This window comes from Cyclopterus lumpus, chromosome 17, assembly GCF_009769545.1.
Source record: "Cyclopterus lumpus isolate fCycLum1 chromosome 17, fCycLum1.pri, whole genome shotgun sequence".
Lineage (NCBI taxonomy): Eukaryota > Metazoa > Chordata > Actinopteri > Perciformes > Cyclopteridae > Cyclopterus > Cyclopterus lumpus.
The window spans coordinates 6,100,736-6,116,566 of record NC_046982.1 but is presented as its reverse complement, the minus strand read 5'-3'; the positions used below and the strand labels follow the sequence as shown (position 1 = coordinate 6,116,566).

The 15,831-nt window shown below is 42.5% G+C and overlaps 1 protein-coding gene across 1 annotated transcript; it reads left to right on the top strand.

The window, feature by feature from the left end:
- Positions 1–3,556: 3,556 nt before the first annotated feature.
- xirp1 (xin actin binding repeat containing 1) lies at positions 3,557–15,775 on the top strand. The gene is made up of 8 exons (XM_034556261.1): positions 3,557–3,681; positions 4,272–4,326; positions 4,428–4,718; positions 5,086–5,164; positions 8,390–8,541; positions 8,749–8,790; positions 10,831–15,288; positions 15,722–15,775. The coding sequence occupies exons 1-8, from the start codon at positions 3,557–3,559 to the stop codon at positions 15,722–15,724; spliced, it is 5,205 nt and encodes a 1,734-aa protein (XP_034412152.1). The 3' UTR covers positions 15,725–15,775.
- Positions 15,776–15,831: the final 56 nt, after the last annotated feature.

The following is a 15,831-nucleotide window of genomic DNA, read 5'->3' as shown; positions in this document are numbered from 1 at the left end:
ACCACACTTACAAGCCGGCTAGTGTGACGCAATGGGGACCCAAAAGGCGTCTTCTCTGGAGGCATGCAATCGTATTTCTCTTCACGTCTCCGCTGTCTCATTGTGCGTTCATTCATGTACAGACCAATGGAGTTGTGCGTGCGCGCGTGTGCGTGAAGAGGTGATCCGGTTGTCAGCCAGCCCTTTATTGCACCTGTCTGTCGGCCCTGCAGTGGGAGCTCCTGTGCTCTCCCTGCAGAGTGGACTCTGCTGTTGGTGTTGGCTGTCACATGGGGCTCCATGTGAGGCCTTTGCAGGAGTGCACAGCAGCAGCGGCAGGAGGAGGAGGAGGAGGAGGAGGAGGAGGAGGAGGAGGAGGAGGGAGGAGGAGGAGGAAGGAGGAAGGAGGAAGGAGGAAGGAGACCTGCTCTGTTCTCAGCTGTTTGGGCCAGTACTGAGCTGTGTGGGTGAGACGGTCTGACTCCCCCCCCTCCCTCCCTACATGCTCAATCACCCACTGATTGCCTTTCTTTTCTTCCATTGCAGCTGGCAAAACACATGCATTACAGGCTGACAACACAACTGTTAGACACTGGGTGGGCTTCTCGCTTCTCTTGCTCATGTCTAACGACTCCGCTGTTAATTGACAAGTATTCACGTGTTTGTGCAAAGATTTATAATTTTTTTACCATTATGTTGTCGTTTCTCCATCACTTCACCTTTATACACTTTTACTTTCTGTTGTGCAACCTCAGAAGATCATCTTTACTTTATTTAATTCAATTAAATTCAGTTTATTTAGTATAGCCCAATATCACAAATTACAAATTTGCCTCAGAGGGCTTTACAATCTGTACACATACGACATCCCCGACCTTTGACCTCACATCGGATCAGGAAAAACTCCCCAAAAATAACCTTTCACAAGGAAAAAAGGGAAGAAACCTTCAGGAGAGCAACAGAGGAGGATCCCTCTCCCCGGATGGACAGATGCAATAGATGTCATGTGTACAGAATGAACAGCATTTACAAAGTTACATAAACACATTACATGAATATGACAATGTATGAATGGACCTCCAATCCATTTACATTCAGTTTATTCCTTTTGCAATGCCACCTGTCTACACCAAACATATATTACAATATTGTATTATCTATTTTACACATGTTATATTTCATCCCTATGTTTTGACTTCTGCACTATTTAATGTCAGTTCTAATTATTTCACTTGCATGATTGTCTTTGTTATACATATTCAACGAGCATTATCGGCTGCTTCTCTGTAAATGTTGCATATGACAATAAATAACTTAAAACCTGAACGCATTAAGTTGCATTGTGATTTCTCTAAATGTGCATTAGATGTCTGTGAACGAATGCGACCCAACAACCCTTTAGTATCGTAAATAGCCGCCATGTACACACCTCACTATTTGGTATTACACCAGCGTGATGCCCTTTAACCACACACTCACCTCACTATTTGGTATTACACCAGCGTGATGCCCTTTAACCACACTTGTCATAGATGGAGGCAGGCGTGTTGCTCGGGCGCCATCTGGTGGCTGTTAAATGCTACTAGGACCTGACAACCGTCAGTGGTGGGAATGAGTGAACCTTTTTCTCCACTGGGGGTCGACATGGTAAAAGCTCATGAGATGATCTGTGGTCAGATGAAAGAAATATTATATTTGATACTCTCGTGATATTTATTGTATGAGAACAACTTCAACTTTGATATGAAATGCCACCACAGCAAATAACACTCTCAGATGTCTACAGGCGTCGTAAGAATGCAAAATACGAAAATAAATAAATTAAAAAAAATACATTTTATATCTTGAAACACCCTCCATGTCAGCAGCAAAAATAATGAGCTAACACGTGCATTAACTGACTTTGCCACTAGGTGGCAGCGGAACCAACCTTTAATTACGCCATGGCCGATATGTCAGCCAACTGTTTTTATTTACACATACAGCAACATTAGCTCACTTGGAGTCGTGTTTCTGTCCACCTGGCAAAGCTAAGTCTAATATCCACTCTCTTCTGACATGGATATCTTCTTAACGTGAAAACATGGCCTCACATATTAACAGAAGCGGCAACTTTAAGTGACAGCAGGTGAGTTTTCCAGTGCCCTAAATGTGACACAAACAAAACATTAAGAACAACAACCAACAAATAATAAGAGGTGGTGGAGCATCAGCATTTTGGGACAACACATGAACAAAGTAAATCAATCAAACCATTATTGAATCCTCATTTGCATCATAGTTCGATTCAGTGCAGTGTATATTGTAACCTGGTGTACACCAGTGAACCTTAATGACAGTTAATGATTACCTCATGTACCCGAGTCGAAGAATAGGTCGAGCTTATATGATGTTCTCTCTGACTTATTGGTGTGTGTGTAACAATTCATGTGGCAACAGTTTGGCAGAATTGTAACTCCACTGATGCTCAGCGGCAGCCTGTAATCATCGTGCAGCGTCAGCTCTTCCTGTCCTGCACTGGCAGAACGGCAGCAGCCTCATAACTTCTTATTTATATACAGTCTATAAGGCCAGAGCGCAATAAGGAAACGCAGTGTGAGAGGTCAATGAGTGGCTCTCCTGCTGCACTTAAAGTGTCTGTCATCATGCATGTGAGGTGCAGCTTAAATGCAGTGACAGAGCGGCCATGCCAGGCATTTCCACACTGGCATCTGACTGGAGCAGCTGTCTTAGAACACACAGGTCCGCTCTCTGGTTTCACAGTGGTTTTTAATGCATCACACTGTCATTAGCAAAACAACACACCGAAAGATGATTTTACATTTTTATGATCTTGATTTGCATAATAATAATAATAAAACAACAACTGTGGGTTCTTTGGATGTATCAGGTGATGGTATTGTGTTAGCGTTCCTTGTATCCGGAGGTTTTGCATCACAAGGTACTAAAGGGACTTTGACCACTAGAAATTGCTTTGTCTAGTGAGAGATGCTCCTCAACCACAAGTGACAGAGATGCACAGGTGACTTCAGCGTCTTCTCTTCAGGTCGGTGTTGAGAATTCTTTGATTTTGCAGACAGAACAGCAGCTCAGTCTAATTTTCAATGGCAATATTGTAGCTATATTCTGCTTTGTAGCTTTTTTTGGCTTCTTTTTCAAAAAATTTTTTTACGATACATGAGTTTATAGAGCATATATATGAACATATAGCTTTCTAAGTTTAAAATGTAGATTGTGTAACTTTTTTTTCTTATTTTGAGAGTATGGCATTTGAGCTACAATATAATCCTGATTATTGTACAAAGAGACACAGTCATGCAGAGGTGCACATTTGTGTTTGCTGTCTGAGTTCATAAACATTAACAGAGTCATATGACTGGCAGTGTGACAATCTGTTATAGAGTAACTCAAATGAGGTTAAACCTCAGCTGTGCTTCTAGTCAAAATGCCTTTCACTTTGTGACAATAAGCTCCTCCGATCATAGACTTTCTTACTTTCTGCGAGGCGATTCAAGGTTGCTGCCACAAAATATTACTGTAACATTTGCTTATTTTAGCTGCTTTAAGAGTGACTGCGATGGAGACATTTGGCCTGAGGAGGACCCAGTCCCTGAGGAGTCTTTCTGGGGTTCAGGAGAGGTCATGGGTCATGCCAGCTCCCACCCGCTGGGACAGGAAGTCTGTCTCTCAGCTAGTACAACAGTAAGTTCTGCACAATATACTGTTTGTGCACATACAGCATTCAATCACACATATTGGGAGCGAATAATAATAATAATACATTCAAAGGCACTCAAGGCACTTTACATGGTAAAAACAGAAAGAATAAAAGCAATAACAATGTACACACGTAACAGTAATAAACAAAACAAAAACATACTTGGAATCACAAGTTAAAAGTAGATTTAAATAAATGAGTTTTAAGGGCTGTTTTGAAAGTGGTGATGGAGAATGTCTGAGGTGATGGGGAGAGAGTTCCAGAGGGAGGGGGCAGCAATGGAGAAGGCCCTGTCCCCCCCCCCCAGGTCCGATGCTTGGACAGAGTAGGGGGGTGAGGAGGTTGGCGTCGGGGGATCTGACATTGCAAGAGGTCAGAAAAGGTATGAGGGGGTGAGGTTGTGAAGGCCTTTGTAGGTGATGGAAATGGATAGCCTACCAATAAGAAAATGAGAGTTGAGTGTTAGTGCATTGCTCAAGGGCACGTAAACAGTTTCATTCACTTTTGCTGATTCTTGGATACAAAAAAAAAGAATTGTTTTAAAAAAAAATGTAAATTACATTTTGCCAAACAGTTACCAAAGCTGTGCTGACCTGAGGGGTATTAAAAAACAGGAGCATAAACTTCAGGTAATACATCTTTTTATATTCTTATTTTCATCATCAGAAATAAAATATGACAGCAAATACAACAACAACAACAACAACAACATTCAATGTGCTGTTTTCAGGTGTCAGTAAGTTGTGTGGACGGTGGATGGAGGCAGCTGGAGAGCGGTGACAACGGGGCCCTCTGGGGAGCTGGAAGAAGCTCTAATTTGAGCAGGAGTCGCTCCATGGACGTCCTTCCTCAGAAGGAGTCGTCGGCCACCAAAGCTCTGTGTGCCCTGTTTGAGTCCAAGGCCAAGCTGCAGCAAGGCTTCAACAGCAGCCCTCGGCTCAACGCCTCTGCTACTGGCAGCAACGCAGGGAGAGACTGCCCCCTGCTGGACGGGAGAAGCCATAAGGAAACAAGCACTCAGGTGTGAGAGTTTAGCTTAACATAAGGCAGGGAGAAACAGCTAGCGTGGCTCTGTCCAAATGTAACAATGCCCACCTAGCACCTGTAAAGCTCACTAAATAATATGATCCATCTCATTAATTTGACCTGTACAAAAATGAAATGTATAATGAAATATATATACCTAACAGCTTAGTACCTTGGACATATGTAATTGGCAGACTTGACAGTGGTATTGGTGTTCTCATCTAACACTCGAAAGTAATCGTAGCAGGTTGCGTTCCCAAACAGTGCTACCAAAAAAGAGACATATTATGCCGTGACACTAGAAACACTAAAAGCATTGTGTTGTAACCGTCTTCACCACACTATATGTTGTTTATCCACAGAGAGCCGCCCAGTTGGAAGGCAGAAAGGACATGAATGGACTGCCAGAGTCTTCAGCCAGAGCATCCAGATACTTACAAGGTGAGCTGTGATGCTTGTTTTCATGTTTATAGGCACTGACATCTGATAGGGCAGATGGGGTTGGTGCCCGGGCCCCCCCAAGGGCATTAGATCACTGTCTTATTTTGGTACCACGGTTCACAATCTAGTCTATTGAAACCTTTTGGAAAAGTAAGACCACCATCTCTGACTTTTGAGGAAGTCTGTGTTCTTGCTAGATCTGTGAAATCTAAATGTGGGCTCAGGCATTTATCCGTCTGTGCCAAAAACAGTGCTTGAGCATCCCCATACATCAAGTATCTCAAATTAATCTATATTAAGTTACCCGAGTAAGAATGCCTCGGGTATTTAAAGTGTCACCATGCACATCCTGACGTGAGTAAACACTGACCTCTGTGTTCTTTGGCCCTGTGAGTTGCAGGGAAACAGCTAAATAAAGACGAGGATCTTGCGGTGTCAATCCATAACTATGTGTTTGGCTGACATGCTTAAGATAGGAGTGAGGCTGTTGCCGATGGCTCCGACCATGACGCCGACCGTGGCCCTCAGAGCCATGCCTCTCTTTGTCTTGGAACTGATACCATGCGTATATCAGGCTTGACCCTAGGACGTTTCCTGTGTGGATAGAGAATGACTGACAATAATCGTAGTGTATCTGGGGTACTTTGAATTTCTATCAGCTTTGAATTGTCCAACCACTAGATAATCATCTATGTTATACCATCATTATTGAACAGAACATTCTGTGACAATACTAACATGAAATATGAAAGCATTATCCGTGTGCCACTTATAAAAAATACCTTCAGTATGTCTGTTTTTTTTAAAATGATGTTGCCCACCAAACACCCACTGACACACATACTGCAGGTCCCACCCAGTGACCGTTATAGTGGGTGACAATATAGCTCTGGGAATGGGAGGTGGAGGGGTGCCTCAGTCTCACAGTGACTAACCGAGGTGATTGACTCAGCCGAGCAGCAGCCGCCAGCCCACCCTCCCAAAATAGCCGGAGTCTTCCCACTGGGGCAGTGGGATCTGATAAAAATCAGCTGTCGCCGGGACCACAGGACTAGGAAGAGTTCAGTCACAGGGACGGAGAGACACAGGCTGTATTGGGCCTTAAGTTATCCACCACAGCGGAGATACACAGGGAAGTGACAGAGAACGACGCTGGATGGTATTCGAGTGAGTATCATGAGTTTTGACTTGTGGGAAACTGAGGCGAATGCGTAGCCAATGTAAAATATACTGTATGATGGTGACTGAGAAAGCTACTTTATTCTGTCTGAGGTGATTGATCTGTAGGATAAGAACATGGAGTTTAGTGGATGCTCTTTGCTTTTATTTTTAGTATAACAATATTCAAAATATTAAGTTTCATTTCGATGACAAACCAAATACTTTTTCACAATTAATTTAAAGGATAGAAGCTTAGAATACATTATTCAATTTCGGACTTTGAACAAAGAGAAGACACAAAAAAAGATCTAAATGCTTTTCATTTTACTCATATTATGGCTATTGTGATAGTGATATCAGAGCTAAACAAACTCACAAATTGCAGTGTGACTATATGGCTGGCATCTGCATTACGTCTTAAGTGGCTATCAGTTTTCATCCATTTATTCATAGAAATGTCTGGAATGGGAGGTCAGACAACAGTCAATCAGTGGCTTTCCGTCTTTCTATTATCACAAGAGTCATGATGAACCGTGGCATGGGAAGCAGATATCTGCCACTAAAGCAATAAGGACAATCAGACCTAACTTTAATCGACCGGTGTACTACACAGTGGTGCCTTTTGGCATGCTGGTTTTTATTACAGTCTGTGAATGTGGCGTCAATCGCCGACAGCTGACGGCGGTGAAGGTGGTCGTAGTGAAGAACAAATAGCAACTGCATTTCAGCATCATTTGTACAGCTGCCGGCAGCCCAAAACGCCCCCCACATTACTGTGCCGCTAATAGCTCCTCTTCATTCCTGGAGAACACACCTCAGATCAAAGAGATGTCAGCAGAAAGTGCTTCCAAAGGGTAGGAATCACTGAGGAAGGTAGCAGAGTTTAATGAAGCTTGGAGTCACTTTTCATTTGGTAACTACTGGCTTTTTACACATCAGTATTTTCAACCCGCTATTGGTTTGTATGTATGGTGATAAGTGATGAAGTTGACCCCTCGGTCGAGTGGGTGAGGACTTCAACAGGACACGCATGGCACTCGGGTGCCTCATTCAGTCTGCTCACCCATCTATGAAAATAGTTTAAGTCCGGACTCGTGAGAGGCGCCAGCTTACTGGTCCATCCTTTTGTCCTGCGAGGGCTTAGTGTGTGAAAAGGGGAGGTGTGCTCAAATCTGCCCAGCCGGATGGCCTGTGCAGCAGTCTGTGCTGTCGACCTCTGGTCACATTGTTCGTAATGCGGTTGTTGTTGTTGTTGTTGAAATACGACACATCCACCGTGTACTTTATTCAAACTGTTCTCAGGTGATGCCATTGGCTTTTTTCAATCAATCAAAGAACTGTATTCATGCTGAGTAAACCAAACCAGGCGATCGAACGCACACCAAGCTCAGACCATCTCGATACTTTTTACGGGGTCAGGCGGGCGCATTCCTTTTGGCCAGGTGTTGATGGTTTGATGGCAGAGAGCTCCCGCAAACAATGTGCAAATAATCTGTGTCACTCCAGCTGAGCTAGCAGTTGCTGCTTTTTTTCCCTTTTTTTTTCTCTGGCGTCATGGTCAGTCTATGGCATGCAGTTTGGTGGTGGTCCCACAGCAGCAGGCAGGCCTGTTTGTCCTGTCAGCTAGTGGGATCAAAGCCTTTGTAAACTCACTTGTTTGTTACAATGTTTCCCTGCACAATAAATCATATGTTGGTTCATTTGAATAATGAAGTCCTCTGAGCTACTCAGAATCACCGTTAGGACGCCACATACTGTAGGCCTTGTTGCAGATGGAATAGTTTCCACAAGTCAAGAGGGAACTGCAACAGTGATAAGAAAGACTTCTACTAAGAATACAGACACAGTGTTATCATTAACTGGTTGGTCACACGCAACACTTATTTCTGGACACTGAAAAGGAGTCCTATTTTTAAAGTGTGTGTCAACAAATCTAAACCAGCGAAGGAGACACCGTTAAATGGTTATTTTTCCTTCAGTTATTCTTACTACTGAGCACATTATACAAAATATATAGATATGTGAGGTAAATGTATTGGATTTATTTTGTCTGTTCTATTGCAGATGACAAATATAGTTCATCACTGACGAAGGGGAGCACCCCAACAAGACAAAGCAGCAACAAGATAGCTACTTCCTCCTCGGTGAGAGACAGATCGGCCGTCTATCTGTCAAGAGCAGCAGCTATCGACTCCACAGGAGGCTCAGCACAGCCAGTGAGTTCCTGAAATGCCTCTCATTCCTCTCCACACATTGAGGTCAAGGGCTTCAATAGGGAATAACCACAATGCTCTTTCTCAATGGGAGCGACTCAACATTTTTACAAAGAATCTATTGAATACTTGTATAGCACGCACAGCGATAATATACACTTTTACAGAAAAGTATGTAACTTACTAATTTGTTATTTTTCTGTTCTACAGGAATTTGTCAGTACTCCAGGAACGAGATCTAAAAACAGTAAGGTACTGTATAGTTCAGTTAGCATCCTTTACTACACTGTGTGGGTTCTGTTATTAGTATGTGTGCTTTGTAACTGACTCGCTTGTTTGACCAAAGACAACCTTTCACACATATTAAAAAAATCAAGAAGCAACATAACAGCACAAATTAATTCAAATAAATTATATTTATTTAGCATAGCCCAAAATCACAAGTGACAAATTTGCCTCAGAGGGCTTTACAATATGTACACATACGACACCCTCTGCCACGGGACTTCACATCGGAAACCACCCCCAAAAAACACTTTAACGGTGCATGCAACTAACAATAATAATTATGATAAAAGCAGTAGGTGTCAGGCAGGACCACGGTCCAGATAAAACCACAATTTAATGAAATTTACAGTGAACAACAACTTAACTGCTCTGTGTTTACAATGTTCTTTTCAAATGGCCTTGGCATTACAATCAACAGACAATGACTAGTATGGCATTTCACAGTAATGTATATTGCCCAGAGCTGACCACCATTAGTAGATTTCCTTAAAACTAGACATTTTTGAAATTTCAATGGGCTCCACCAAAATGTGACACAGTAAATCTAAATTTTGAAGACTGACACAAAAAGTAAACTATCTGCCAGATGCTTGCATATTTAGAAAGTGACACTTTTTTTTTGACTTTCCATTACACAGAATGTAAAATAAAAAAGTGCTGAGGTTGGTTGCATCCATCTTGGGTCAAAGGCCTCTTTGACCGGTACAGTAGAACAATTACAGAGCTACAATTCTTACACTATTCACACAATATAAACACTATTAAATGATTTTATCATTAAATCACAAAATATATTTGTCAACATCCATTTTATAAAATAAGGTTTTCACTCAGTTCATCTCACTTCATTTTTATTACAGCAATATAGGTTTGTCATTAAAGCAGGCAGACTGACCAACACAGTAGTACATGTTGCATCATACCTGACAAACTCAATCGTTTGTATTACAGTCCACGACATGGTCCAATCCCAATGACTTCACCAGAGAATACCCAGCACCATCTAGTGGACTGCATTTGACCAAAAGATTCAATATGTATAATGCAATATGTATAGCTTATATAATAAAAGATTGATACTTGGTGTGAGACAGTATTGCAACGAGAAATATTGCGATACGATCCTGTATCGTTTTAGATCAAATAACCACATATATGTGAAAGGTGCTGTTCGTGGTGACAAACCCACAGATAGCTATCAGCCATATAAGGTTCCCGTCAACTCATTGTTCTGGTTTGGCAACTTCACTATTTTGGTTCGGTCGCGCTGCACTCATCAGTTCTCGACCACAGTAGGCATCTGATTCCAGAAAAAAAAACTCTCTCCTACCAAATAGACAACATTAGCAACCAGCTGGAGAACATAGTGGAGCATAGACTGGCTAAAAATGTAGAGTTGGTGGAGACCAAAAACAGAGATAAAACAAGAATGATACACTTGTGAGATTACTGTACTTCAAATGAGTTATAATTCTGCTCCATCTCAGTACAACTGTTGGCCTCCAAGATTCCCATTCAAAAGTTGAAAATATGTAATTTTTGTGTATGCAGATTGTTTCCAATGCCCCAATGTAGCCAAACACATTAAGTTAATGCTGATTTAATTCAATTCAATTTCATTTATTTCACAAATTTGCCTCAGAGGCTTTACAATCTGTATAGCATACAATATCCTCTGTCCTTGGACCCTTGCAGCGAAAAGAAAAAACACGCCAGATTTGTATTTCTAAATTAAGACATTTAGAAATTAATGTAACTTGGTGCATTTGGAGTAAAGCCTAGATGTCTGTTTGATGTCTGCTTACTAACAGCTATAAAGTGTTTCGTTAACTCTGGTGTGACAGAGGATGGTTTGCTGTGAATAACATCAAGCGAGCATAAACAAAGGTAAAGTATGGCTTAATTTGCAAAAATGCATGCCATTCCAATATTTGCACGTTAACTAATGCTGTTTTTGATTATTGAAATCTAACAATGTTACTCCCATCTGTCTTTCATTTAAAGATGGCTGAAGCAGGCAGGAAAATCACAGTTTCACAATCATCTCATGATGAAGATGACCTGCCTCTCCCCCCACCTCCTCCCGTACCACCTAGACCCCTTGACTATGAAGGGCCCTCAGCAATAGGTGGCCTCCCTCTGCCTCCACCTAAAGAAACCTTTTCCACGTTTTACCAGCAACGGAATAAGAGTGAGCTAAAGAGGCTCTTTAAACACATCCATCCAGATCTAAGGGCAAGTCTCGATGACGCAGTGGATGATGAGATAATGAAGGCAGTGCAGCCAGAAAATACTCAAGCAGCGGACGCAGCTTATCAATGTGAAGTGCAGTCCATGAGGTGGATCTTTGAGAACTGGACTCTGGACAATATTGGGGATCCTCATGCAACCAAGAAGCTGGTGGATGATGTGGAGTTAAAAGGTGGAAACGTCAGAGGTACCTCCTCTATGTTTGAGCATGTTGACAGCACCCAACACATGTCTGCTGAAAGACAGACTTCTGTCAGAGGGGATGTGAGAACATCAACATGGCTATTTGAGACCCAGCCTTTAGATTCTCTAAATAAACCAGAAAGAGATGAGGGTGAACTGGTTGAAGCAGTGCTGAAAGAACCTATCCAGTCAGGAGATGTGACAGGGGCTCGGCTGCTTTTTGAGTCTAAACCATTGAGTGACTTTGAACGCTGCAACTCCATAGAAGACCACAGCTTCCTCAAACTGAGATCTGAGCTTCAGGAGCAGAAAGGAGATGTCCAGAAAACTTTAAAACTCTTCCAGGCAGACCCTTGGTGTGCCATCAGAGACAACAGTGGCAATATCCATGAGATTAAATCCATCTGCAGGGAGGAGATCAACAGCAGCAACATCAGCACTGCTCGTTGGCTTTTTGAAACCCAGCCTTTGGACCTGATTAATAAGGGAACAGATGGGGTGAAAATAATTCGGGGTATATCTCTGGAAGAGGGGCACAGAGGAGGAGTTGACCAAAAGAGGTGGATGTTTGAAACTCAGTCATTTGACACAATACAAGAGGTTGTCGGAGTGGACAAGTTTGAAGGAACTGTGGCTGATTGCGCTGGAGAGGCCGATGTTGTGAACAAGAGGAAGCTCTTTGAGATGCAGCCCTTGGCAGCACTAAAAGGAGACTCAGCAGAGCAGTCTTTGGAAAAGGAAGAAATTATTGCGGGAGATGTCAAGACTTCTCTGTGGCTGTTCGAAACTCAACCCATGGAGACCCTTAATGACAGCTATGAAGTTGGGCATTTAAAGAAAGTTACCCTTTCAGCTGATGAACAAGGAGAAGTAAAAGGCAAAAAACTAATATTTGAGAGCTGCGGCATTCAAAAGAACACCTCATTTGAAGAACAAGAGATTGAAAAGGGCGATGTTAAAGGATTCAAACATCTTTTTGAAACAATTCCACTGAGCAAAATCGCTCAGTCTGATGAAGAGTTTATTGGAGGGGAAAAAGCTATTGCAGCAGGAAATGTAAAAGGTACCAAAGAAATGTTCGAGACAACTCCCTTATACGCAATAAAGGATGGCTCCGGAAACCTCCATACGGTCACAACAGTCAGCCGAGAAGAATTAATCAAAGGAAAGGTCCAAAACTATAAATGGATGTTTGAGACAAAGCCTTTAGACGAGCTTGCAGAAAGAAAAGACAATGTTGAGGTGATCAAAGGCATCACCAGACAAGAGGATACAGTGGGCGATGTCAAGATGGCAAAGTGGCTTTTTGAAACCCAGACAATAGATGGGATCCACTCCAAGTTCAACCAGATAGAGCAGGATGTTTCTGTAGAAGAGGAGCATCGTAAAGGTAATGTCAAGAACTGTAAATGGTTATTTGAGACACAACCAATGAACATGCTTTATGACAAATCAGAAATTAATAATGATAAAGAAGCCATTGACAATACCAATGTCAAGTCCATTACTTGGCTTTTCGAATCACAGCCTCTAGACATTATCAAAGATGGCGAAGAGTACAATCTGAAGCTATGCAACACCATTCAGGATTCTCTCAAATCGGAGGTTGGTGTTCAAACAGTCAAACATGTTTTTGAAACTGAAACCTTGAATAGAATTGGAAAGGATGCAAACTCTGAACACAATGTGAGATGTGTCAGCCAGGTCAACTTTCAGTCTGGAGATGTCTCACGAGTCAAGGAACTTTTTGAATCCCACTCCCTCGATGAAATAGGGTCAGAAATGGTGACATCTGATGAACAGAACCAAGACGAACACCTTATAAAAGGTTCTGTACATAAATGTACCTGGATGTTTGAAAACTCTCCCATGAACCAGATGAATAAGGACATTGAGGGTTCAAACATTCAGAGGGTCACTGGTGAAGAAGGTGGCGATGTACAGAACAAAAGGTTTGTATTTGAAACCTCCTCACTGGACAAAATCCAGGACCAGCCCTTTGAACAGAAGTCAGACTCTGTGGAACAGCCTGTGAGCAGTGTTGACGTAAAGTCAAGCACAATGATGTTTGAATCCCTGCCACTGTATGCCATCAGAGATAAAGAGGGACAGTTTCATGAAGTTACAACTGTGAAAAAAGAAGAGGTAATGAGTGGTGATGTAAGAGGAGCAAGATGGATGTTTGAGACAAAACCCCTTGACGCCATCAAGGCAGACAAGGAAGTTTATGTCATCCGAGCTGTAACCCAGGAAGATGTCCAGAAAGGAGATGTGAAATCCGCCAGATGGAAGTTTGAGACACAACCTTTGGACTCCCTGACTAGCCGAGATGAGCCCTCTGTCAGGGTCATTGAAGACTTGGGAAGCAGTAATGTGCAACTCAATAAACAGATATTTGAATCTGAGCAGTCATGCCAGAAATTCATGCGAATGGTTAGTGTCACTGACGTCCAGCAGGGCGATGTCAGGACCTCCACCTGGCTCTTTGAGAATCAAACCATTGACAGTCTGAAAGGGGAACCTCAGGAGCAATGTCTGGTAAAAACGGTCCACAGAGAAGACAGCCAGAAAGGAGATGTGAAACGCTGCACTTGGCTGTTTGAATCACAGCCACTTGACAAAATCAAGGAGCCTGAAGATACCTCAGCGCAAGGTTCTGAGGAGGAAATACCAAAAGCTGATGTGAAGTGCACTACCTGGCTCTTTGAGACCACTCCACTAGACAAAATCACTGCAGACAGTGTTGCTGACACCCTGTCCTATCTGTACCAAATGGCGTTTGTTCACTCAAGCGGCATCATTATAGAAGCAAATGAGAGTAGAAATGTTATGATGGCAAAATATCTGCTGGAAAGTAATGAAGGTGTGCAAATCCAGAAAGAAGAGGTTGTCGGGGGTAACATCAGGAACATCATGTTACAACTCTTACTCAAACCAACTCTAAAGCCCCAAGTTAGTCTTCTTAGAGAAGTGGAGAAGGGAAAAGTGAATACCACAGTAGTAGAACTTCCAGTCTACAAGTCATCCACAATCATCCACCTCGAGAGGGACCAAAGAATACAAAACATTGTCCAGAGGATCGACGAATTGCTTGTCCAAGATAAGGATTTTAAAAAAGGAATCATAATGCAAGAGACTGCGGGGGGGCAAGCAGAGATGTCAGTATATTCTCTCATCTACAATTCCGAAACCAAAACCGAGGGTCACGTTATCGAGAGGGGAGACATAAAGTCTACAATTGGAAATCTGTTAGCAACTGCCAATAGTCAGCGGACTGCGGCGTCATGTAGAGTGGATGAAAACGAAAAGGGAAACGTGAATCTGTACAAAAGTTGCATTGAGAAAGGAGACTTGCACTATCTGAAAAGTCTTCACACAGACGCTACAGCAGATGAAGTTGATCACAGCTTTCTGACTGAGGACTACATTGAAATAGTTCATGGGGATGTGAAGGAAGCAAAGAGAAGCCTCTGTTTGCAAAAAGAGCAGGTAGAGCGAACCATTTCTGATGTTTTGCCGGGAGATGTAAAGAACACCAAAAAAGTTTTTTCTTCCGAGTGTTCTCTCTGTGTTGACAACTGCACTCCAAAGGAAGAAATAATCCCTGGGGATATCCTATCAGCAAAGCAACAACTTGCAGTGCAGCAACCTGTGTTGGTGGAAAAAGAGGAAATTGTGGCCGGGGACATCAAGGCAACAATGCAGTCATTAGAACGCGCAAAGCAACAGAGCATGTGTGTGGAGCGGGAGATCATTAAACCTGGAACTATCTATGACATGGACTTGTCAGACCCTGAAATAGAAGGAAGCCATGCACAAAAAGAGCAAATTGTCTCTGGAGATGTGAAAGCAGCAAAAAAGTCCCTTGAAATGGCGAAGCAGCAAAGTATGCATGTGGAGCGCGAAGTTGTTGTTCCTGGAAAAATATACAACCTGAATGTTGCAGCACAAGAGGAAAGCTCCTCCGAAGTGATGCAATCTACATGTTCGTCTTCCTCCAGATGCCAGCAAATCAAGACTTATCCAAAGGTCAGTGATGCAGAGAAAGATCAGGGAAGCCATGTTTCCTCTGACGCTTGTCAACATAGTGCCGTTATAGTCATTAATTGTGCACCAGAATCCCTGCCACTTTTTGTAAGTTGTGAGTGTAATGGTCAGACAACAGAAGATGAGACAGAAGAAGTTATCAGAGGAGATGTGAAGGCATCTATTAGGTCTCTGCAGAGTGCAGCAACAGAGCAGAAGCTACTAGATAAAGAAGATATTGTAAGAGGTAATGTCCAATTGGCTTTGCAATCTCTTGAGAAGTCTAGTGTAAATGTATCCAAAGGAGACTATAAAGCTGCAATGATATACAGGAATTCAGGGAAGGCTTGTTCAGGAAGGAGCAAGACTAATCAGAAGCAGTGTGTTGTGGTATCTATGCCTCCGTCTGACACAGTGTTGTCTCCTTCAATTTCAGTAACCTGTGAAGGACAACCATCCATTACAACACAGAATTCAACACCCAACCCTGTAGCAAATGGAATTTCTAAATCATCCAGCTCTGTGAGTGTCACTCCACCTCCACTC